This window comes from Musa acuminata, chromosome BXJ3-3 (genome assembly GCF_036884655.1).
Source record: "Musa acuminata AAA Group cultivar baxijiao chromosome BXJ3-3, Cavendish_Baxijiao_AAA, whole genome shotgun sequence".
NCBI classification, from domain to species: Eukaryota; Viridiplantae; Streptophyta; class Magnoliopsida; order Zingiberales; family Musaceae; genus Musa; species Musa acuminata.
In genome coordinates this window covers 35158680-35184537 of record NC_088351.1, presented here as the reverse complement: position 1 = coordinate 35184537, position 25858 = coordinate 35158680, and the positions used below count along the sequence as shown (strand labels likewise).

General features: G+C 37.7%; 3 protein-coding genes across 6 annotated transcripts; 2 read left to right on the top strand and 1 right to left on the bottom strand.

Annotated features, from left to right (window-relative positions):
• The first annotated feature begins 193 nt into the window (after positions 1-193).
• LOC135585433 (protein ROLLING AND ERECT LEAF 2-like) lies at positions 194-4945 on the top strand. 2 transcript variants are annotated; one of them, XM_018823796.2, is made up of 4 exons: positions 194-1244; positions 2595-2695; positions 3343-3566; positions 4099-4945. In XM_018823796.2, exons 1-4 carry the CDS (start codon positions 434-436, stop codon positions 4892-4894), a joined length of 1932 nt encoding a protein of 643 aa, XP_018679341.2. In that variant the 5' UTR covers positions 194-433; the 3' UTR covers positions 4895-4945. The 2 variants fall into 2 exon arrangements, with proteins under 2 accessions (XP_018679341.2, XP_064999619.1); XM_065143547.1 differs by having other exon boundaries at positions 2520-2695.
• A 48-nt stretch (positions 4946-4993) lies between these two features.
• LOC135633711 (uncharacterized) lies at positions 4994-13466 on the bottom strand. Of its 2 annotated transcripts, none has more exons than XM_065143545.1 (9): positions 13229-13466; positions 12920-12991; positions 9404-9566; positions 8145-9130; positions 7347-7520; positions 7147-7263; positions 5878-6057; positions 5721-5767; positions 4994-5468 (listed from the first exon to the last, which is right to left on the bottom strand). In XM_065143545.1, exons 2-9 carry the CDS (start codon positions 12965-12967, stop codon positions 5165-5167), a joined length of 2019 nt encoding a protein of 672 aa, XP_064999617.1. In that variant the 5' UTR covers positions 12968-12991; positions 13229-13466; the 3' UTR covers positions 4994-5164. The 2 variants fall into 2 exon arrangements, with proteins under 2 accessions (XP_064999617.1, XP_064999618.1); XM_065143546.1 differs by lacking the exon at positions 13229-13466 and adding an exon at positions 11780-11900 and having other exon boundaries at positions 12920-12952.
• Positions 13467-16861: 3395 nt separating this feature from the next.
• Positions 16862-25424, top strand: LOC135585431 (DUF21 domain-containing protein At4g14240-like). 2 transcript variants are annotated; one of them, XM_065142214.1, is made up of 14 exons: positions 17486-17621; positions 17700-17807; positions 18870-18946; positions 19623-19706; positions 19814-19927; positions 21026-21112; positions 21242-21313; positions 22688-22755; positions 23378-23465; positions 23592-23665; positions 23736-24108; positions 24445-24491; positions 24580-24664; positions 24949-25424. In XM_065142214.1, the coding sequence occupies exons 2-14, from the start codon at positions 17711-17713 to the stop codon at positions 25051-25053; spliced, it is 1371 nt and encodes a 456-aa protein (XP_064998286.1). In that variant the 5' UTR covers positions 17486-17621; positions 17700-17710; the 3' UTR covers positions 25054-25424. The 2 variants fall into 2 exon arrangements, with proteins under 2 accessions (XP_064998285.1, XP_064998286.1); XM_065142213.1 differs by lacking the exon at positions 17700-17807 and having other exon boundaries at positions 16862-17621.
• Positions 25425-25858: the final 434 nt, after the last annotated feature.

Sequence of the window (25858 nt, the reverse complement as noted above, 5' to 3'; positions counted from 1 at the left end):
CCTGAACGGCTACCTGCCTTTGGGATGGACGCTGCCAGGAGTGGGTCCCGTGATGGGCGGGCAGATGCCATGGCGGTAATCGTCACCGGGTGGCGAAAGTGTTTTCTTGTTCTCCGTCTTTTATTTATTTCCCTTTCTTTTAATAATTCACTTTTTAAAAGGTGCCAAAAGGCGGCAAGCTGACAAAGGACACGTCCTCTGCCCCATTCAACGAATCCTTCGCTCTCCCCCCTCCTTCCCAAAAGAAAGAAAATGGAGGAAGAAAGAAAAGGAACAAAGCACCATCCTATCTCCTCCTCCTCTCTCTGTATCCGGTGCTGCGCTCCCCTGGCCGTGGCCCGTTCCGATCCTCTAACCTGCGGTCCTTTTAACGCGGGGGAGGTCACTTGCTCTCCGTTGTCTCTTTCAGAGAGGGAAGCGAAGGTCTCGTGTCATGGGGTGCGCGCAGTCGAGGGTGAACAACGACGAGGCGGTTACGCGATGCAAGGAGCGGCGGCAGTGGATGAAGGCGGCGGTGGTCGCTCGAAACGCCTTTGCCGCTGCCCACTCCGCCTACGCCGCCTCTCTCAAGGACACGGGTGCCGCCCTCAGCGAGTTCGGCCAGGTGGCAGCCCATGATTCCGTCCACTCTTCTTCCTCCTCCTCCACCGGCGGCGGCACTTCCGCCACCGGCGCCCCCGTCATCGCCGCTCCTGTCCAGCCGCCCACCGAGACCCTCTTACCGCCCCCGCCGCCGCTCCCAGAGTTCTCTCCCTCCCCTCTCCATCGCTCCATAAGCATGCCCGATCTCCCCAAGAAGTTTCCCTCCAAGATTCATCAAGCCACCCCCATCCTCGAGGAGGACAACGAGGGGGATGACGAGGCGGAGGAGGAGAACGACGGCGGCCTTAACCGCCGCCGCCGGCCCTCCGAAGCCGCCGGGGGCTCCCCTTCCCTCTCACCCTCCCCCGCCCCGCCGCCGCCACCCTCACTTCAACCAACGTCGCAGGCCGAGGCTTGGGGTCTTACGGACGAAAACGTGCCGGTTCCATCGCTAACCCAAGCGGGCGGGATCCGGCCTGAGAGAGAGGAATCCCCGGAAAAGAAGACGGTGCCAGCCGCACCGTCCAGCAGCATCGATCTCATGAAGGTGCTTACAGATCTTGATGATCTTTTCCTCAGGGCGTCAGAGAGTACACATGAAGTTTCAAAGGTGCTTGAGGCGACCAGAATGCATTACCACTCTAATTTTGTGGATAGCCGAGGTACTATAATTCTTTTTGTTATCTTTAACAAGAGTTGATTTGTTATCTTTATTTCGTAGTTTTGATAATATTGTAGAATTGTGGGTTATTATTGTCGCGCTCTCAAACCCTTACTTAAGAATAGTAGTACACTTATCAAGAATAGTAGTACGCTCTCAAACCCTTACTTAAGAAGAGTGTTACAATTATCCATTGGCTATTTCCTTTCTTTACTTATAGCTTGTATTGTATGAATTGATTTAATTCGGCTATAAGTAGTCTGTAGATTGCGCAGAGAGGGCCTCACTAAAGTAAGTTATCTGTTCATTTCTCTTGCATCAGCCTCGCTTCTATGAGGGACTGGATGCATCATATCTATATGAAACCAATGATTATAATATTCATTGTGCTCCACCACATTTCTTGTGGTTCATAAGGATTCCTTTTTGGCTTTCTTATTACACATTTTTTCTAGTAATTAGATGGATTTATGCATATTATTTTCCTGCAAGTATTCTTTTTCTGCAAATAAACAATAGAAATCTGGATAATATCCAGAAAATAAAGTATTGGAAAGAGAAGTCAGAATTCTCTCTCTCTCTCTCTTTTTCATAGAGTTGAACTTTAACTATGAGGGCAAATACAAGGTCTAACCTAGTGCAAGATGGATCTATGAGACTTTGAATTCTTCAACAATCCTCAAGATTTCAGTGATGTACTCCTTCAAGGGAGAGTTTTCAATGCTGTTCCATGATATTTCAGTATATTTTCTGCATTTCTGATGAAATCTTTAAACTGAAAATGATGCACCTTGCTTTAAAATCCTGTGATCAACAAGAAATAGAAGGAATATACGAACAAAAATGTGATTAGGATTTTTGGCTTCCGATCTAATTTCTGCGGTTCACGGTGTATAGAAGTATGGATTTCCATCCGAAGATTTAAGAATATGCACCATGGTGTAAATATGCTTGATGGAGTTGCATTGGCTAAGGCTAGGTGATGGTGTACTGATGAAGTCTGATGGTTTTTGGTGTTGTAGGAATTATAGAGGATAGAGGACTCGGGATTTGTGTGAAGATTGCCTTAAAATTAAGCCAGCAGAAACAACATTCATCAGATGTATATGATCCATGTAGTATTTGCTAGATTATGGATACATATGCTACCTTTGAAACAGAAAAACCTCCCTGGTTTCTTCTCTTATCTTTAGTCCCCTTCAAAAGTTTGTCATGTTACCAATGTGTTTTTTTGCTATTAATACTTCACTTAACCTATCTTGGACTTATTTTATAGGTCATGTCGATCATTCTGTGAGGGTTATGCGTGTTATTACATGGCATAGGTCATTTGAAGTTACTCCTGGTGCAGATGGCAGTAAGGGTGATTTCATCGATGATGAATGGGAAACTCATGCAACTGTGTTGGATAAGATCCTAGCATGGGAAAAAAGATTATATGATGAAGTTAAGGTAAATGTCACATTCTCATTGAACTTCATCAAGCTCATAAAACACATTTAAGTTTGTTTTCTCATCATTTTTTATGGTTGGTTCAACTAATTAATTCCCTGTGCATTTTTGTGTGGCCACACTTAGTGATTCTGGGTGATTTGGTTGATGCAGTTTCTTGCTTTCATAATTTGCTTCCTGCTTCGCCTCAGGCTAACTATACTTTAAGAGACATTACTTCCTTTTGTTTTGTTATAAATTTTTCAGACTAAAATGAAATAATCCTTAATGTTACTATGGAAAACATCAAACATAGGTGTTAGTGTTGTGTTGCAGTATGACTTTTCTGGACTTGATGTATTATGGATACTAACAAAATTGGGAAGTTTGTATGTCTATTTATGGATTTGAGGGAAAACATAGCCCTATCTAACAACAGACGTCTAATCATTGGTGACCAGAGAGTCTTGGATCTGGTTGTCTATTTAACAAAGTCTGTAACTAATAACCATTACAGAGTTCAAACAAGTTGTTCTGGTTTCCATTCCATATAAGTTTGACCTGTCAATATTTTACTTGGAAATTTTTTTGTGGTTATCTGATTGCTTATTGTCTTTTTGGGCTCTTACAAACTCAGAATCTAATTTTAATATTGTTTACGGAGGCAGGCAGGTAGGCTTACGAAAATTGAGTATCATAGGAAGGTTGCTTTACTGAACAGGCAAAAGAAGGGTGGTGCTAGTGGTGAATCACTGCAAAGAACTAAAGCAGCTGTGAGCCATTTGCACACTAAATACGTTGTTGATATGCAGTCAATGGATTCAACTGTGGCAGAAATCCAACGTCTGCGTGATAAACGGCTTTATCCGAAACTAGTGGAACTCGTTGAAGGGTAAGTTTGTTAAAAGTTTCCAGAAAGTATGTAGGTATTTTGCATTCACAGTATTTTTTTTTTTTTATTCTTGTTCTGATGATGCTTAAACTATTGTCTTCTTGCAATACCATTTGCATCCGCATTTTGGTTGGGTTTTGGTCTCGCACTAATTTCATATACGTTGAAGTGACCAGACTAATTAGCTACCGGATGGGATCGTCAATGTAACATCAGATTTTGTAATGTGATTGATATTGCTAAACAGATGTGAACCAATTTCATTTTATGGGCTTTTGTTTTGAGAACTGGTTCCTTGAAGCATGAATGCAACATCATCATCATCATCCCTGCAGTCGTCATGACATCATTCCTTAAAAAGGATGAAGTAACAACTCTGGATAGAAAAAAAGTGCACCATGCTGAAAGATTAAAGGTTGCTAGACACGATACGTTAGGCAATGTTGTCATTGTATTCATTTTCTTTCCTTTTTTTTTTTTGGTTGCTTTGGAATGCAAATAATCTATCTAATAGTTCTTTGGTTGTTGTCAGGATGGCCAAAATGTGGCAGGCCATGCACGTGCATCACTATTCCCAGCTGAAGATGATGGAAGGTATCAAAGCTCTCGACATTTCAAATGCTTCCAAGGAGACAAGTGAACATCATCACAAGCGCACTTTGCAGCTACTCGACATTGTCAGGGAGTGGCAATCGCAGTTGCATAAACTTGTTACCCATCAGAAACAGTATGTGGGAGCTCTTGATAGTTGGTTGAAGTTGAATCTTATTCCAATCGACAGCAGCTTGAAAGAGAAAGTGTCATCTCCGCAAAGGCCAGCTCATGCCCCGATTCAGACTCTTGTGCATGCATGGCATGAGTATCTTGAGAAGCAGCTCCCTGAGGAGCTTGCAAACACTGCTCTCCTCAGCTTTTCAGCGGTCTTAAACACGATAGAGGCAGTCCAACAGGAAGAGCTGAAGCAGAAAGAGAGATGCGGGGAGATCCAAAAGGCGTATCTGCGAAAGAAACGGGCTTTTGAGGACTGGTACCAAAAGCATTCGCAGAAGAGGATGGGCGAGCCGGAGACTGGTGGGGAGGCAACAAGTCAAATTGACGCCGTGGGAGAAAGGAGGCGTGCAGTGGAGTCTCTCAAAAGCAAGCTTGATGAAGAAGTAGAAGCCCACAAAGGGATATGCAAGCAGGTGAGAGAGAAGTCATCGGTTACTCTCAAGACGCACTTGCCAGAGCTTTTCCGTGCTGTGTCGGACTTTGCTGAACTCTGTTCTAAGATGTATACCAGTTTAAAGTTGGTCACGGATCAGAATCCGCTGACCAAAGCTACTTAAGAATACGCAAAAGCTACTTAAGAAGAAAATGCCTACGGTGCTTTAATGTTACCTATACACTCTGATGATCAAGTGCGGATGATCATGGAACCCGTCAAATACGAAGCAACGATATGGCTTCAAGTCCACGATGACAATTATATAGGACATCCACAAAATATGAACAAAATAAAAAAAATTAAAAAAAGGAAAAGTAAACGAAACGAAACTGTGGCACCACTGCCTGCCATTTCACTATCTAACTTGAATCGTAACTCCCTGCTAGTCTAACTAGCACGAAACTCCACCTTTTAGTATCTCCCAGCCATCATCCACAAATGCTCCATGAATGTCGTTGCGGTTTTCAGGCTGCTGTACCTCGTGTTGCTCATTCCCAGTGATTGCGGGCGTCATGGTAAAATCTTCATGCTGAAGCACCTCTTCTGATGAATGTCTGGTCCTACAAGGGTAGGACGAGCTTGATGAAGCCACTAAGCTAGAAGTCATCGAACAAAAAGATCTACCCAACAGTACACGGCCATCAACTCTTTCTTTTAGCGACATAACATCCTCGCAGATGATAGCAATCTCGCCTCTGAAATAGAAGATCAAATGTATTAAAATGAAACACTTTTGTTATGCAACCAAGAATTTACAAGTAATCCAAGAATCATGGATGAACATAAACAACAAATAAAGAAATCAGATTTTTACAACCACGATTTCAAGCTTATGCAAACACACTCTCGTGAAAATATAATAAAACGTAAAAAATCAGTGTTGCTTTGAATCTATTAATGTTTAAGTGCATCAACAACTGAAACCAAATGGCAACATCCAAACTTACTGGAGTGCATCAACTATGCTGCCACGGTCCATCAAGAACTCCCTCAACTGTAGAAAATTAAAGACAAAAAATATAGTCAGCTGATTCATTTAATAAATAATGCATCGCTTTGCAAAATTGATCCATTTCATCCATTCAAAACAAAAAAATTCATAACCTTGGAGTTAGCTCCTGCTTCTTCTTGCAGCTTCTTTGACTCTTCCACTATGGAAGCCACAGTGGCTTCTTGTTCGCTAAGAGACTTGCGAGCTAGTTCTTCCTTCTTGAGCTTTTCTTGTTCAGCTGCTACAATTTCCTCCTCCACAGCAGCTATGCGTGCTTCAAGGGCTTGGTGAATCTAGAAAATTTCTCAAGTACATGTCACATTTAAAGCTTGCTTTTACTCTGAAAGGCTTGGATTCCACACAATACACAAATCCATTTAGCAGAAGAATATGCAGATAATTTGCAAAGAGAATACAAAACAATTGACAACTATTGAGGACAATTATAATCTGCATACGAAAACTGAAACTGAGTGAGAAGAAGAAAGAAAAGAATGATAATATCATGTGAATAATGCTATAGAAGAAATTTGAAATTCACATAGAATAGAATAAAACATCATAAAATGCAAGAAAATAATGTCATCAAGAAGTAATAGTAAACACTAATATTAGGATTATTGTATCATTAACCAAACTAAAGAGAGAGCACGACTTTAAAAACTCAAAAAATACAAAAAAAAAACTATATTTGAGAATGAATATCAAAGAACATGTGTACTGAAATATTGGCTAAAGGACAATTAATAAATTAATTGCAGTTATGAGTTCTATCTAATATGATAATAAACAGTGCAAGACATTTAGAATGTTAAGGATCTAAACTCTTTTTGACACCCAAGTCGCAAGGCATCAAGGCCCATCCTCATCACTAAAAATTATGTTGCAAAACAATAATTATATTATTGTAATCTTTATGTTATTCTAGACATACAGTGAACATAAATTAGACTTGTTTGAATATTGCTATGCAGCATTTTCCATTTTCTTGTAAATGTTTACAAGCATAGGCCAAAACAACCTATGCAACTAGCATGGGGGAGGTAGTTCCGTCAGTCTAAAACAAAAAATAACACCTAGTTTAGGTGTCCCAAAAACACCCTGTAGATTAACCGATAAGTTCAAATAAAATAGTTAATATTAAAGATGCAAAAAGACTATTACAAAAGACAAGAATTTATTTAAAATGATAAAGGGACTACTCTTCCCTAAATAAATCTAAGCAAAGAGGTAGTTGGGCAGTGAGTTGCGATAGTTTATGCTTCTAAATTTTTAAAAATAAAGCCAACAATATCATGAAAACATGCATGCTTATATAAGAACGGTAGCAAGAGTAAGCATGTGCTTTGTCTATATCCAGAAACAAAGTGTCAGAATTGCACCTCATCAATCAGCGACAGCGATTTCTCTCTTTCATCTGACAAACTGTGGAGTCTGGACTGGAGCTCTCGAGCTTCCGTTGCCAATATAGCCTTCTCACCATAAACCTCGCCAGCATGCTGTAAATATTAAAAAAGAAGTTTCAGCCGTCCTCCTCCAGCAATAAAAGTTAAAAACAAGTGGATAAGATTATGAAAATTACCATGTCATTTGCTTCCTTTGTGTCTTTTAATATCTTCTTGAGTTCTTCCACCTTGGTAAGAGTATCTAGACCAGCACAGGAAGATTCTTCTTGGGCCTTCTTGTTTCTTTCCTTAAGATGTTCCAGCTCTTTCATCCTCTCAGTTATCAATTCCATGGCAGATAACATTTTTTTCTGCAACAACAATTAGGAACTAAGTGAAGCCAAACAGAAAATATTATACCAGAAAAAGGAATATTTTGTACTGTTATAATTTCACATAAACCTAGAAATATTATATAGCATAAAATGATACTGAAAAGATTGCAGTGGAAAAGAACGAATGCAAAAGATCTCAACAGAACTTTAAATTCAAGTCAACGAAAGGAACTATGGTAGCTAGGGAACTTGGATTCCCACCCCCGATTGTCTGTAAATTATGACATAAAATGACAGGTCAAAAAAAATCCATACTCTGACAAAGAAAATTACAAAGCCTCCTAGCCATCAAAGAAAGATGAAAATGGCATATGGCTCATGGCATATTGAACTTTTCCTTCATGAGAAGTTAAAGATATTAAAGTAATTAATAAGTCTTCAAGACCTGTACATTGAACAGTGCCCAAGCTTTGCGATAAGTAACAGTTGCAAGATTAATTCAAGAAGAACCCATTAAAGCACTGGATGCCCATGATTATAACAACCTAGATAAAATTTTACTATGACTACATGCTAGAGTTCACACAATGGTTCATAAAGTGTCTTCTGTTGTCAAACAATATTGAATGAACAGAAGAATATAAACAACAGAAGATTTACCTTGTTGCTTTTAGCATCAGAAATAAGATCTTCAAGATAATCAATGTTAACAAAGTGGCCTGATCGGGCCAGCAGAGTTGCAGGCAGATTATCATCATTAGCAGAAAGAATTCCTCTCTCAAAAGATAAATTGGCAATACTCTCATCTACCAACTTAGAGTGCAGTTCTTCACATTCAGCAGTAGTGGTTGTAACCTGATTGATGCCACACCCCCAAGAACCCGCAGCTTCACCAAAATCTTTAAAATCTTCACCTGATATAGCACCAGCTGAAACAGTATTAGCTTCTAACTCATAGACACACTGAGCAATGGCAGGCTGAAACGACCATCCTGATTGTTCCTCAGAACCATATATGGAGAAGCTCCCATCCTTCATTATCATATTGTTCCCCAAGTCATCAGAATTCCTTTCAAATGGTTCCACTGAAGCATTCTGAACATCACAGCCAACAACTGAAGCAACTGCTGATGAATCTATTTGAGCACTATCATGCAACTCATTAATTACATTTTCTGATTCTCCAATAAATGATTGCACGTCGTTTTGCCCCAAAGGACGATCATCATGTGTTGAACCAGGACTTACTAGGCCAACGTTAACCTGACTGCTCGTACTACAAGGAGACACATCCACAAGCTTGTCATGCACATGTGACTTACCATGAAGTGAGATATTTTCTATATCGGAGATTAGATCAATTCCCCTCTCCATAAAATTTGGTTCCAAATCAGTTTGAGTTGTGTTCAGCTCCTTCAAAAAATTATAGTGTGATGTTGGACACTCCAACCCCTTTGAATAATCCACAATTCCAACCTCTAAGTCTCTGGGATCTGCTTTGCTAATGCATGTTGACATCACATGAGAACTTGTATAACCATTAGAAACTGTAGTTTCACATGCAACTGGCTCTTGTCCTAAATTATATCTTCTCCCTTCCTCCACTTCTTGTAGGCCAAACAACATAGGCTGTTTATCCTTCCCAACTGCAAAATCCAAACATGATGCAACTTTAGGCAAACAATAAAAAATTCTCAAAGTACATGATACACCACATTATCACACCATTGGCCCAACAATTTTTCCCAGCATCAGCACCAATATATATGCATTCGAGTAGCAAATGGAACAAAAGCAAACTACCAGCAATTAGAACACAATATGGATCTACTACTGGTATTAGGCATATAACTAGTAAAGCACATAAGAAATTGTCTCTAGAGCCAAAACATTCAACCACAGGTCAAAAGCAACCTGACCTGCGGATGAGGGATGTTTCATTGCATCTTTATCTTGCAAGGTACATGATGCTTCACAGGATCCAGTTATAGATGGCAACACTTCTAAGAGAATAGATTCAGCTGCAGTGTCAACATCATTAGCATGTTCAATAGCAACAGCCTTCAGTATGCGGAAATCAACCTGCAAAGACAAGAACAAAACCATCATCATATGCATTTAAGAAAATAGTATATTGGGTCTAAAGTGCTACAAGTTTTTGAGGACTAAAGGCTCTACACATGTTTCCAAAAAAATAAATCACCATCCAGAAACTGTAAATAATTCCAAAACAAGCTTCAGTTCCATCCACGATACATATCGATCATTGATTAGTGAGAACCAAAATATATTCTACAAGATACAAATAAGATATTTACTATCTTGATGAAGGCTTTTCTTGCAACTGTAAACTTAATGATATATTGTAAGACCCAAATTAAGTAATTTAAGACCGCAGGATCATATATTCATGCAAACATCAACAACTATATACAAGCATATATATTAGCACACATACAACTTGCAGAAAAATAAGGATTTTCAGAAACTATTACAGTTTAGTTGATTTTGTAACTCCTTATCAACCAAACTTAAGCCAAAGTGTAGGTCTTTCAAAAAAAGACTAAAACTAGCTTCTGGCTTTTCTTTGAATCCATATCACCAAATATACTTAGCTTATTCCTAGAAAAATAAACCATTAGGAAATGAAAAAAAAAAGGCCCCGCCTTCAAAAACTTCAACAAAGCACTTTCTATAAATTAAATCTGTAAAAGCAGAAGAATGACAAGCACACACAAACGTTCACATGCAAAAAGAAAATTACAAAAGTTCATGCACATAAACACATGTATGTCCACATACACACCTTTGCACTCACATAAACATATCAAAATGCATACACAATGATGCACTTAAACTGAAAATTCCTCTTTCATCTTTAGCTTCCTCCTCCTGATATTCTTAACTTAAACTGTTCGCCTTTTCTTAGTGACCACATATGTACAAGCATGCATATTAACACACATACAACTTGCAGAAAAATAAAGATTTCCAGAAAGCATAGCAGTTTAGTTGATTTTGTCACTCCTTATCAACCAAACTCAAGCAAATGCATAGATCTTTCAAAAAGATGCTAAAACTAGCTTCTAGCTTTTCTTTGAATCCATATCACCAAATATACTATGCTCATTCCTAGAAAAATGAACCATTAGGAAATGAAAAAAAAAAAAAAAAAAGTTTCACCTACAAAAACTTCAATAAAGCACTTTCTATAAATTAATTTTGTAAAAGCAGAAGGATGACAAACACACATAAACGTTCACATGCAAAAAGAAAATCACAAAAGTTCATGAACATAAACAGATATGGATATCCGCATACACACCTTTGGACTCGCATAAACGTATCAAAATTCATACACGATGGTGAGCTCAAACTGTTTAATTCCTCTTTCGTCTGTAGCTTCCTCTTCCTGATATCTTTAACTTAAAACTGTTTTCCTTTTACTTATGACATACTTAAACATCTGCTTTCAAGTGTGAAGATCACCTAAGTCTATTATTCCTAAACTTATTTCTATGCACCCATAACTTCTCAGATGAACCAACTCCAAAGACAAGCCTCGATTCAATCAATTTCTTGATATGAGACAATGCCATGACTAGCCAATTTTTTACTTATTGAAAATCAAGTACCCCAAATCAAGCAAATCAACTTATCTTGATGTTGTTCATTGATTAAAATCTGGGTGGTTAAAGCTCAGAGGAGCTTCATGATTTTTGTAAAATCATCAAATACCTTTTAGGTTAAATAAAAATTTTATAATAAAATTATTAGGTCAATGAAGCTTTATAAATTTAAGTGTTAGAAAGTTAAAAAGCAACATATACAAGAAGTCTATGATATGAGACTGTTGAGGTGGACGAGTGTAGTTACAAGAAAGTTAGGAAAGGAAATATTTTCATTTGTGAACAATTGGGCATAGCTCTAATGGAATATAAACAAGAAAGAATCATTTAAAAATGATGCCAACAGGTGCTAAAAGCCCTATGAATGTTGTTGTTAGAAGAGGTGAGACAATTATGAGTGGTATGAGAACATGTAGAAAGAGGCCAAAGAGGAAAAGTTGAATTATATAAGTAAATATTTAAATACTTTAAATTAAATAAGATTATTAATTTTTTTAATGAAGCTCAATGGTGACAAAAGATCCACATAGCCAGTACCAAACAATCGGGACATTACAACTTGTTCTTGTTGTTGTTCTTGTAAGCAGAGTCAACCAATATCAATAGAAATATGACAAGTTGTTGATTAATAAATTGGCCTTATCCTATAATTCTAATAAAGGTTACCATGGTTGATTGGCATTGCTTACAATGCTACAATGGTCCAATATCAGCACCTCAGCTATCTGACTGATTACCTAGGGAACTTGTCTCTCTTGGAGTTTTGCCAAAGGATTTGAGTGAGGTCCTGCAAGTGGATATTATTAAAGGCTTTCTCTAGACAGCTACACTACTGCTAGAAGTATATATTATTTAAAGGAAGACAGATACAAAAAGTTATTAATTTTGTCTACAATTCTATGTTTCTAAAAAAGAAAAGTAAGAACTCCTATAGACTGATAAAACATCATATATGAACAACCACTGACATGTACTAATCTTATTGTGTTAACATGTTTTTTTTTTTACAGGCTACTTCTGGACTTTATAAAAATTCAACCATTAATATTATTTTGTTTGGAAATTAATTTGTTTACTAAATATAACATTCTGACTTATCAAATGTCAAAATTAACTTAGAATTTTCAATTAACTGCAACACTAATATAGAAAATTCCTTTATTGTTCGCATTATGATGTTCATTAATAAATTTGCTGGATTCACATTGATAAATGCAGTGCATACATTCATCCTCCACATATCCTGCATTGGCGTTGGGTATGCCCTTCTTTTATTAATAAATACAAACAATAAACATAAAAATTCATGATAATTACTGCATAAAATTTTTAATTAATAGTTGCATCAATTTTTAGATTTTCTTATTACAAGAAGCACCTGCATATCTGCCTACATGATGGGCCATCGCCAGTACGGTTTGTCATTCTTGACAACCACTAACTACGCCTACGCTGCATAAACATCATATCCAACCGAAAATCCAAAAGGGGAAGAAGGCATATCACAGCGTTAACAGCCACCACACTGGTTAGCCTGAATAACCGTGAAAGAAGTATAACCAATGCAAGCCCTCAAGATTTGCAGTTTATTCTTGTTTTACAATACAAGGTTTTCCAATCTTCGTTTATTAGTAAATGAATGTTTTAGAAAAAGATAAAAAAAGTAACAAACCTTAGTTATTCTACAAAGATAATAGAGATTTTAGGGCCAAAAGAAAGTTCCAAGAACCAATAAACATAAGAAAACCGAGGAAGAAATCAGTCCCACAAGATTTAAGAGAGCAAACCGAGAGTAATACTTTTTACCTGCGGGAAGATTTCTTGAAGAGAAGCGTAAACCTCCTTGTAACCCATGCTATCATTCGATCATATATAACCCTGCCGAAAGCAAAACTGTCATGAAGACCTCAATCTTGATTTCCGTTTCCGTTACAATCAACGAATTGGATACAGAAGAAACAGAAAGGCAAAAGAAACGGGAGATCGGGAAACCAGAAAGGAAAAGAAAACAAGATCCCGCGACATCAATCAACTGGTCGATCAAGATACACCGATTATGAACACTACCCTGCAAAGGAAGCGAAGGCGAGAGCGAAGGGAGTGAGAAGAACGAACCGATCGCCCCGATAAGGAACGAGGACGGGAAAGCCAAGTGGGTGAACCGATCGATCGGCTGCGTAGCTTCGATGGAAACCCCCCCAAGAAGGACGAGGCGAAGAGTCCGTAGCGCACAGTAGGGAAGCGCTCTCCCGGCGAATCGACGAGAGGAGCAATAACAAGAAGAAGAAAAGGCGAACAGAAACGGAGATGAAATGTAATTATGCGGATTCTTAATCTCGAAGCAAGGCCGAAACGAAACCATTTCCCACGCAGCATTACTTTTGCCGCCTGCCTTGCCCTTGGTGACCGTCCTTCCAGCCACCCGTCTCGTGAATGGACGTAGCCGTGGCCGAACAGGTGGGTCCCATCTTTACACAGGTCGGTATAGGAGGGGTCTACGTGTTCTATCGAGGAGGTCGAGGGGATCCATGGGGCCCACCCGACGAACCCCTCCTGTGACCCTTTGACGAGAGAGTTGTTGGGGCCGATCGCTGGGCACGTGTGTTCGGCTGTGATCACCGCCAAGGCATAATGCAGTTCGTGTATCCACGTGAACGCATACGAATCCACGTGAGGAAAGTACACGTGGCGTAGAATCTCACCGTAGGATGTCGCATGCTATAACAGGATCGACTCGAACAATTATTCCCAGCCTCTCTACACGAGTCACTATATTTAATGCAGAATACATTATCGAAACAATGCATTCACATCATGTCGCCTGTGGGAGTTATGGAAATATATTTTATGAATAATAATAATAATAATAATAATAAGAAATGAGAGGCTCTAACTTTAATGGTGCTTCGATTGTGATGGATTAGCCACTCACGGACGTGAGAGATATATGTGAATGGAAGCAACCCGTCTAGAGCCGACCAGGAGCAGTGAATATATGACTAACCTTTGATACGCCTTATTTTGTTCTGCCAAAAAAAATTGATATTGATTATAAATACTATATATATATATATATATATATATTGTATAACATATATGTACGTGGTATATATGCAAATTTTTAATATGTAAAATAAGCAAAATAAATCTAATGCAACGATGAGACGAACAAAGGAATATATATATATATATATATATATATATATATATATTGTATAACATATATGTACGTGGTATATATGCAAATTTTTAATATGTAAAATAAGCAAAATAAATCTAATGCAACGATGAGACGAACAAAGGAACTTTAGCTTTAATCTGTTGACCCACCCAACTATCTATTGTTGTCTATACAGTGACAGGGGATATAGGAGCCCACGTGCCTCTCTCCCTTTACGTGACAAACGATATAGAAGCGATCTTTCACCCCCTCCTCGTTAAATGTAATTTCGAAAAAGATTATACGTTAGATCACATGGAGCATTAGTCCCCGACGATAAGGTTCATTTTATATCTCTAAATTTCTATAAATCCGGGAGAGAGACGAATGAGGTCATCTTATCTAGTGGTGATCCATATGGTATGGGCTACGAAAATACTCCTCGAATCATTATCCAAATATTCACACCTGCTATCTAAAGAGGATAAGAGAATAGTAGGTGGCAACCAACAAGGCTTAACCTATAACCATTTAGTTCTCTCATATTTATAGAGGCTCCATGTTAACTTAACCATATGAATCATGTCCTATTGGGTATTGAATCTTCGTTCAACTATCAAAACTTCTTATACTAGTAGATTCATATCCAATAATCTCTCATTAACTCTTATTATATCTTATTCATATGATCTAATAATTCAAGAACTTATTTGATATTCAATAAAATAGGGGCTTCGACGAATATCTCATATCTGAACTTCAACATGTCACAATATCTACCATATATGTGTGACCCTCTAGGCTCAATGTCGAGCTGGTCATGAGTCATACATGTTAGAACTCCTTCGAATTCAGTGAATTATTATCTTCATAATAATTCACTCGACTCGTCGATTGCGGATATACTAGGCCACTACGGCGCAGTCCATAGACGATACGATGGAATTCAATCATTTAGACATATATGTCATCGATTACCATATACCTATAGTCTCACATCAATCTAATATCTCAGAGACCGCATACCATGCACCAATACGGTTTCTCTTAGGGTCTCGCTCTAATTGGATTCTCCCAGAGAACTCTTTATCTCTTAATCTGAATGACCTTCGTCAAGGATTTGTTTGAGTAAGAATACATAAGATATTCCTCTCATGATACCGAGAGCGGATGATCCTTTATCGACACTCAATAGCTCTCGTAAGATTGGCTGTCACATCTGATGATTAACTGTACTAGATCTAGAACTTCCAAACCTATAAGTCCGATATCAAAAAATGGAGTGCTTATATAGAACATTTTTAGTATCTCAAGTTTAAGAACTAGATACACCATTGGGATGACGGAATGGTTGTCTGATAATGAAGTATCATCAACCATCTAATATTTTGTGAGCGGATCAATCAGTGAACTCATTCTCTAATGAGCACTTGCATTGTGACCCTAATGTCCCCACACGAGCAACTATGAGACCAGCTGTCTTGATCATATGAATGAGTATATAGTATACCAATCTGCCCGGTTATCTCGATATCTCTCTCAAGTAACATATGACCAAGATTACTTAGGATTTGTGTTTAAAGGTGAATCAATCTCATTATTATGATCTCATCACGATCCGATTCTCATTGAACAGATCTATTAACATCATAATATATTTATGCAATAAATAATATAAAATAAAAAATTAATAATAATAAATAAGTAAAAAAAATCATGTCATGTCACACGTGTCATCACTCACGTGATTGGCTTGCAAAACACCTATGACTAACACTAATCGACCATCGACGTAAATGAGCCCTCGAAGAACCATAGATCGGGGGAAAAGAGTTATTCACTTCCGATCATCAATCATTAATGTATAAAAGCTAATCCCTAGAATCTGAGAGGGGATGAAAAAAATCTTATTATTCTCATTTTATCGTTGACTTTACCATCGAATAGATCGAGTCGGGAACTTCCCCGATGCTAACCTCTTGTGCAGCAATCTCGATGAGGCCAATGCACACCTTCGATCGACTTCAGAACCTCGAGGCAACCAAAATCACATTTGTCCAATGCAAAACACACCGTAGGCAAACAAACAGCACCTGAAGATCACACCAGTCGAATTCACCTTGCCCAACTCACATCCGGAAGCACCATGTGAGTTCCTAAGATGAGCTTGCGCCTTTGCTACCTGCACTCCCCCATAAATAGTATCAAGATTGCAATATATATATATATATATATATATATATATATATATATATATATATATATATATATATATTCAAATCGGGCTTTGAACTTTGAAGCCTAGATTTAGTTGGACGGATAGTGACAAAATTTGGAAAAAACGAGTCCGATTGGATTAATTTCAATCGATGATCACATTTACGACTAATAGGATGAAAATATAAATATTGTTACGCGCAGTTTGGGGACCATTCAATTGCCTATCTGTTTTCTCAATAGAAAGTCTCTATCGTAGTACGCGAGATTGAACAACGACGCGTCATAGCACTTTTATTTTATGCCCGCTGTTTGACCTTAATACGCTGCTGGACTTCATTGACTGAGCCAACTTAGCTAGTTAATCGACCGTCGACGCAGTTACTACTTAGCGACCAACCATCGAACACTTGCGGTGCATGTCTGGCACCGTCATCGACCGAGCCGTATCGAACACTCGCGGTGCATGTCGGGGACCGCCACCGACCGAGCCGAACGCTTCTCCGCGACGCGCCGAGGCTTCCCACCGCACTTGGCGGACCGCTTTCCCGTTTCTTTTGTCGGTTTCTTCCTAGGAGTGGGTGCATTTATTGTGCCACTCCAAACCGACGTGGATCACGTCTCGTGAGGCCATTTGGTCAATATCGCCATTGTATGTTTGCTTCCCTCCGTCGGATAGTTGACAAGGTCAGCTCTCGCTTCTGAGACTCCCGCTGGTGGCTTCTGTCGTAGCAAGCTTGGCGCAAGGAAGACGATGTCGATGAGATGGACGCCCAGAGGATGAAGTGAAAACAAAGGTATCGGGTCTCCAAGCATCATCGTTTGTCTTGGTAGGTTGGTAAGACGGGAATATGCACGCGGTGAACGCGATGGCGGTGGCGAGGGGGGTGATGACGATGATGATGGCGGCGGGGGGTGGCGGGGGTAACGGGGAGACCGTGGCGGTGCTGCAGGAGGCGGAGGACATCCCGTTCGGGACGGGCTGGTGGTACGCCTACGCGGGGATCTCGTGCTTGCTGGTGCTGTTCGCGGGGATCATGTCTGGGCTAACGCTAGGGCTCATGTCGCTGGGCCTAGTAGAGCTCGAGATCCTGCAGCGGAGCGGGACGCCCACCGAGAAGAAGCAGGCAGGTCCGGCCTCTTTTGCTTCCCGTGCTTCTTCGGTTTCTTCTTTTGATTTCATCGCTTGATTGCTTCTGTCTCTATCAGTTGATTGAATTATGATCAAGATTGTGTTTTGTCGTATCCCACGCTTCTTCTTTTCCATGAACGTGATGTTAGTAGAGGAAAACGCTTCTGATGCAATCGATGTTCATGGTAATTTCTCGCCGAAAAAAAAAGTTCTCACAGTTCTTTCTATAAACATTAATTCCAATGTCGATTGTTTCTTGTTTTCTCCGTCACCAATCAATGAAAATAAATACTTTTAAACCCTTTTATTAAAGAATGTTTAAGGAAGTTTATTATCGAGCATTTTCACTTTCATTGTGTGACAGTTCTAGTTTGTGATATGTTACTGTTACCCAGCTGAAAACATGGAAATCAAAATACTTGAGATAATTGAATTTGTAGAAATTTTAATGGATTAATCTCTCAAATAAGAGAAAATCTGAGCCACTAGATAGATATGGCAGTCAACACTATCAAAGTATAGATTTTGTAGCAGTCAAAAACATTTTGGCTGTTTAACAGTGATTTACATGTTTTTAGAGGAAGGGGTGAAAGAGAATATTTACCATGAGATAAACATGGCCAAAATTCTTATCTGTTTAGATAGAAACTTTTGTACTTGTTTTGTTGGAAATGCATGTAGAGACAAATGCTCATTATTGCATCTTAAAGTTTCTAAATTTGAACAGTATGAGTCCTATTAGAAAAGAAAGTTTGAACTTCCAAGAATTTTCAGAACTTCTACCTCTGAAAAGAAAAAAAGAAAGAAAGAAATTAAGACATCAAGCATGTTTTCTTCTTTATCATTTTCAATCTTTTTACATCTATAAGAAAACAGTATGAAATAGAGGTGATGAGAATGCCCATGTCCTATGTGGTACAACTTTTTTATTTGCCAATTTGGTATTTATCTAGGACTTATTCTTTCATGGTCCAAGATAATTTATCTGATTTTGTTGTTGTACTCTTTACTACGTGAGTAGGACAATATTACCATTAACCTTGCATAAATTTGATTCCTGGGTCTGCGAACTTTCCACATCCTCGATAGAATTTTATTATTAGGATCGATAACAGGCACACTCATCAAGTCTCTATATATTGTTAGCTGAATCAAAGTTTTTTATCATCTAGCTCACCAATTTATGCACATTTCTTACCTTTTATGGTTGTATCTTTGACAAATCTGTTGTCTGGTTATTATTGCAGCTACTATTCTTCCTGTTGTTCAAAAGCAACACCAACTTCTTGTCACCTTACTTTTATGTAATGCTGCTGCCATGGAGGTAACAGTGTCCTATTTTCTTTTCAGAAAAAAATTATAAATCTGTACATTCCTGGTCATGCACTTAAAACATATTTATTATATATATATATATATATATATATATATATATATATATATATATATATATATATATATATATATCTCATGACAGGATATAACAAACTCCAAAAGGCAGTTTAGCTTTGTTCTTGATGGACTTTAGGATTTTTTATTTTTTCTGCACTCTTGACAACTTCGCTCTGAGGCAATTTGGAACAAAATGTCATAGAAGTTGAAACAAATTAAAAAAAGAACTAAAAGCTGAGTGATCTCATCGTTGTTCTAGATTATATTGTTGAATTGGTAGTTTTAGGCCTTTAGGATGCGAGCATTATTGTTCATGTCAGTGCTACAGATGAAAAATGGGGAACCGGGATCTGATTTTTGAATTATGAAGTTGTTGAATAGGAAACAAATTAGGAGAACATATAAATGCAATCTCTCACAGAGAGTTGAATATGTTCATGATGTCTCAATGTGCAATGATGCTTTACCATTAAGGTCAATATACCATTTTCCACCTACTTAATATAATTCAGATCGTGAAATAAGCTTTTGTCTCATTTGTCAAGTTTGCATAACTTCTTTCGTTTGCTTCTATAGCATGCACACTAATGCTGAAAAGGTTGATGCAGGCTCTTCCCATATACCTTGATAAGATTTTCCATCCTTTCGTTGCTGTTGTCTTGTCTGTAACATTTGTTCTGGCTTTTGGAGAGGTACTTTAACTGATCGTCATTTAGCTTTTGACGCTTGGAAGTTGGAAATGCTAATCTTAAATTATACATATAAGAAAACAGTGCTAATAAGCTATGTTTTTGTGCAGGTTATTCCTCAAGCCATATGCACAAGATATGGACTAGCTGTGGGTGCTAATTTTGTATGGCTTGTACGCATTTTGATGATTATATGCTACCCGATAGCTTATCCTATTGGCAAGGTAATTAATTATATGTCAGAAGTAATTTATGCATCATTTTGCAATTTCTTTTAGACAGTAGATTGTCCAGAAGTAAATGGCATCGATGATGTGGTTACACTTGACTATGGTAGGAGTAGGCCCACTAGAGCATGGGCAATGTCATGATGGAGACTGTCAAGACTAGGTTCCATGTTGTATCCCCAAATGGGTTTTCTCTAAGAAGGTTTGTTGACCGGGATTCAGGGACTTAAGAAAGGACTAGGATATGTGACAAAGAAAAAAGAATACATAATTCAGTACCATGATCGATGATATTGTGCCACGCCTCTTTGTTTTTTATTTTGTGTCAACCGATATGGACCCTCTGCTGCATCATGCCTGCACATTATTAGCACAGTGTGTGCCTGTGATATATGAATCCTTCATTATGCAAGGTATCTGAATAGCTCCAACTATATCGACTTTAATCATGTTGGTGTCATTGATATGGTCTCCCTTGAACCTAGGAGGGGTGTACGGGAAGTGGCATGGTGCAAAACATCCTAATTCATCTTGAAATACTAAAGATGAATTTTTGACCATATCTAGCCCCTCAACAAGGATGATGACGATGATCGAGTGAGCTTGTAGCACGAAAACACAAAGTAGGGCTTGGGCTCCTGCATGAGACTTGGCTACTACTGGGCATGGGCTAAGCAAGGTCACTTTATCAGGTTATTGGCTTAGTAGGCCAGATCTGGGCCATCACAAAAGGCCACAGGTTTTGTGATTTGGTTGTACATCTTTTATTGCAATCATTGTTGTTTACACACAATATTGCTTTGCTCACATTATTATTAGTTTTCATTACTAGTACTTTACTTTAGTATTGCTTATCTACTTCCTTTATATTAGAGTAACTCTAGGACTCCATGGTTTATGTAAGCTTATCAATTATTATGATTATCAAATAAGTGTAGTTTATTATCTCATCGGTGCTTAGTTAATAATTTGTTTATTGCAATATGTGTCACTGATCTTTTCTTTCAAATGCCATATCAGAAAATTTTATGAATATTTAGCTTTGTTTTGCTTTGAACATTTGTTGGTTTAATTTTTCCAAATATGCCATTCCAGATTCTTGATTGTGCACTAGGGCATAATGAATCTGCACTTTTTAGGCGTGCTCAGTTAAAAGCTCTTGTATCTATCCATAGTCAAGAGGTAATCAACTTCTACATTGCGCTACCACCGACTTATTATATTAGCTGTCCATATTTTCTTGGATTTAAGATTGTTAGAGTCAGCTCAAAATTTCGAATACATGATACTAGCATTTGTTCAATCTTTTAGGCTGGTAAAGGTGGGGAGCTCACACATGATGAGACAACAATAATTAGTGGAGCTTTAGACTTGACTGAAAAGGTATGTCTTATGAAACTTCAATGTTTGTTCTCTTTTGTTTCAGAGTGTACATCTTGATGAACACTTTTTAGTACCTAATCAAATGAACACCTGGTCTCATGTCTGTATTAACTAGTAAAACTACATAAGAAGATGCAGAAGTCATCAAACTTGTTATGTATATAAATCTGGAAAAATCAGCTTCTTAAGACTAGCAAATTAATCTATGTGGAAGTCCTCGGAAATACATGAACCAGTGGATTTAATTTCGCTGCTTTCAGCTAATTATCTTGATACTAAGAAGGCAATGATAATAATCAGAAAAGCAAACAAATACTTGGCTAAGACATTATGGCATTTGATGAATGTTAGATTTTATCCAAATTTTGTGGTCACACAAACTGACATGTCTATACTTCATTATGTTATTAGCATCGCCAATAGCTATAGCATAGAGTGGTTTAGACTCCATTCATATATGTCAATCTCTTGACTTTCCGTTTTCCATTGTAGGTGATCTTAGTCATACTATATTATATCAACAAGCCATCTGATTCCTACTACTTAGGGTTGGATACATGGATCTCTTTCCACTTTTGAGATATGCTACAGGAGATACTGCTAGTGAAACTAAAGTTTACTTGTTTTTTCTTTATGTTGTCTCTACTGAGGTTTTCTAAGGTCGTCTTTTATCTCTCATCATATCACTAGTTCTAGTTGACTCCTCTCATCTAACTTGTGCATGGGTAGGTTCCCTTTATACATTGATTTTAGTCATGGCAAGGTTAAATAAACCTAGTAAATTTACCTTGTGAACTTAGCACTTATTGGCCCTATTTAAGAAACCCTATCTGTTGAACTACCATCTCTCAGCTATTTCATTGGACAACTGAGCATGAAGATATCAAGATATCTTAGAAAAGGGGAGGGTTTTTACTTTTTATATAACCAGACAGACTGGTTTCTTGGTCATTGTATATTTGCTTGGTAATTGAAATCTCTTCCAGGACACCATGTTCATTCTAGCATCCCATGATTGGAAATAATAATAATAATATTAAGGTTATTACAAAATCTTGGACCATATATGAATCTATTGGAAGATTTAAGAGTACGCAAGTTTAAAAGGAGAGGAGTGTGCTTATTTGTTTATATAGTATGATACGCAGCTTTCTAAACCATCGTGCTTATTTGTAGCTGCTTTTTCCCTTCGGACATATTTAGAGACAGTATACTTACTGGATTCTTGTTAGTTGCTAATTCAATTTAGCTAGCTAAACGGGGATAGTTTATTCCTAGTTTCTCAGCCAATTATAACCTGCATAACTGCATGTTTCTAGAATTTCAATTTGAGATTATGGTTTGGGTATTATTAAATTATGTTTTCATGTGCAGACAGCTGAGGCAGCCATGACTCCCATTGAATCAACATTCTCATTAGATGTCAATTCAAAATTAGACTGGTGAGGGTCACCAGATGGAAATCTTCTCTTTTCAAACTTTAGTTGTACTGTTATTATTTTAATTAAAAAAACTAGCTGTTAGGTAGTGTCTAAGCCAATATTCTATCCTTTAAAATATTTTGATATATTAAGTTTCCATTGGCTCTACATTTCATGTCATTTAGAAAATTTCTTTTGTATTTTTGTTCTGCTGGTTATGTGTATAATGGCATGTTGTCCTCAATATTGAGATACATGTTATCAACAACCTTTTTAATTACTATTCTAAAAGGTCATGAAACACAAGGGAATTTCAAGCCCACCACAAAACTATAAATATTCTTTAAGGCACACGATTATTGTAAACAAAAAAGTTTAATAAATATAGACCATTTCCAAATATAATGATCCAATCAGATTCTGGTTCATGTTTGCTGTCATGCAACAGCGATTTACTAAATAGCTTAGTTTGCTGTAGTACTATTGAATGCAAAAAAGTTCCTTTCCCCTCTATTTAAGATAACCTTTTTGGACAATTCTTTTCGACCACAAAGGGTTTCATCCAGAATCCGGATTACTTCATTCTTTTTCATATCCTACAATTATTAAAAAAATTCCCCTATTTGGTTGGACTTTTACCCAGGGAAGCAATTGGCAAGATTCTTGCTAGAGGCCACAGCCGTGTTCCTGTTTATTCAGGGAATCCGAAAAACATTATTGGCCTTCTGCTGGTGGGTTTTAGTCTTCTTCTTGTGTCACCTCTGGATTTATGCTGCTTTTATTTATTTTTCCTTCAACAATACTGCTGACTGTAGTAATTGCTGTTTTCTCATTTTGCATTTGCTTATTTGACACAGGTGAAAAGCCTTCTCACTGTTCGTGCTGAGACGGAAACACCAGTTAGTGCTGTTTCTATCAGAAGAATTCCGAGGTTTACACCTTGTATTGTTAAGCTTTAATGCTTATACAGCAAGTCTCTGCTTATTTCTGAAATTTAACAGGGTTCCAGAAGATATGCCACTGTATGATATACTGAATGAGTTTCAAAAAGGTAGCAGTCATATGGCAGCTGTTGTGAAAGCTAAAAGCATAAATGAGACTCCACCTGCTGAAAGGAAGAAATTGGAAGCGAACAAAGAACCTAGTGGCAAATCTGAATTGATGGTTCCTTTATTATCTGAAGGCGGAGAAAAATCAGATTGTGTTGTTGTTGACATCAACACATGGCAAAATAAACAAGTCACTGGAGATAAGCCAACCCTGCAACAGAATGATGCAGCAGAAAGTATAGTAGCTCGTTTAGCCGAAGATGGAGAACATGGGGAGGTCATTGGCATTATCACCCTTGAGGATGTCTTTGAAGAGCTCCTTCAAGTAACTATAACTATTACATGCTAAAAATTTAACTATTCTTTGTGTTCCATTAATTGCTTTAGCAGAGATCCTCATATATCACAGGACGGACCTTTAGTGTCTTCAGCTTCAACTTCTATTTTCCAATAGATGTCCATTATACCAACTGTGACAGCTTATTTTTGTGTACACATTTAACTGACTCTGAAATCAGGAAAAGAACATGGAGGTTATTTTACATAATTTCTTTGTCAATGCAAGTGACATGTACGATCAGGATATCAGCATGTCTCTAGGCCATGATATGTTTCCTACATGATTGATTATAAGTAATGGGGTGGTTAATGCTTCATGCAGGAGGAGATAGTGGATGAGACAGATGAATTTGTTGATGTCCACAAGAGGTATGCTTTAGTGCTATTTTGCTGGTAGTTTGTTGTTCCTGTCTCAATATATCATGAGAAATTATACAATGATATGGCGTTCTCTCAGGATACGAGTGGCTGCTGTCGCCGCTGCCGCTTCTTCAGTTGCTCGGGTTCCATCTTTAAGAAGGTTGACCGGACAGAAGGCAGCAGTGAGTCACTTCCATCAACCTTTTAGTTCTACGTGCCAATATTAGCTCTCGACAATTAGCAGAAATTTCAGGATCAACTGTTTCATTTGTCAGAACAAATATTGTTGTTTTCAGACATCTAGATAATTAATCATGGTAGCCTTCATGATCGAACTTCGATAAAATCCAGAAATGATGCCTAAAAGATAGTTGATCCTGGGATAGCTCATAACACTGCATCTCCATGATGGGGGCACAAGGAAATTGCTTTTATGGGTATTAAACCTATCCTTTTTCTTCCCCAGGGTACTCAAACTCGGCAAGGACAACAAGCTACTGGAATCTTAAAGAAACACACTGAGGCTGATTCAAACACTCCAAGAAATCAAGTGAAACAAGAGGCGAAATAAGGGTTTGTTGCATGAGCTGCCACATGCATGTGAGTATCGTCTATAATTCATATGAACATAGATAATTATCTTGTGAAAAATGTGAGGCCATGGTTGCTGCTCAGCTGGGTTGGCCTTCACCTAGCAAAAACCCATCAGGACCATCTGTATATTCGTCCGTGGCATGATCATGATGTCGTTTGAGGTTTGAAGTTGGAAGACGGGAGATTTTTGTTGTTTTTTTTATTTGTTAAATTTTAACTTTGGATCTTAATTTTGAAATTTAAGAGTACACTGTTGTTCAATCTGTATGTAGCGAAAAGAGACTATTTGGTATGAGATTTCCTGCCCCTTCAAATCTGATTAGTCTAATGAAATCATATTTTTGTGTATGATATAATGAGTTGATTCATTACTAATTAATATGAGATGATCACTTAATCATCTTATGATCTCTCTCTCTCTCTGATCTCGAAACCTACTAACGGAGTCCTTGGAAAGGAGCTCCTGCAAGTTGTGAAGTAAAAGGAAAGCCATTCATATATGCCAATTTGCTCATTCATATATGCTATTGAGCATTTAGGCTTTTATATATAAACAAAAAATTCATAAAAGAAGCTTCTAATTAGTTGCGGCTCCAAACGGTTCAGTTTCTCTTTGACAAATTATTATCTAAACATATACTCTTAATAATAATAATAATAATATTATTATTATTATTATTATTATTAGTATTATTATTATTATTATTATTATAACAATATTCTTATTGTCATGATAAAGAGAAAAATATTAAAAGAGATTTAATATTTTTCATATTATAATT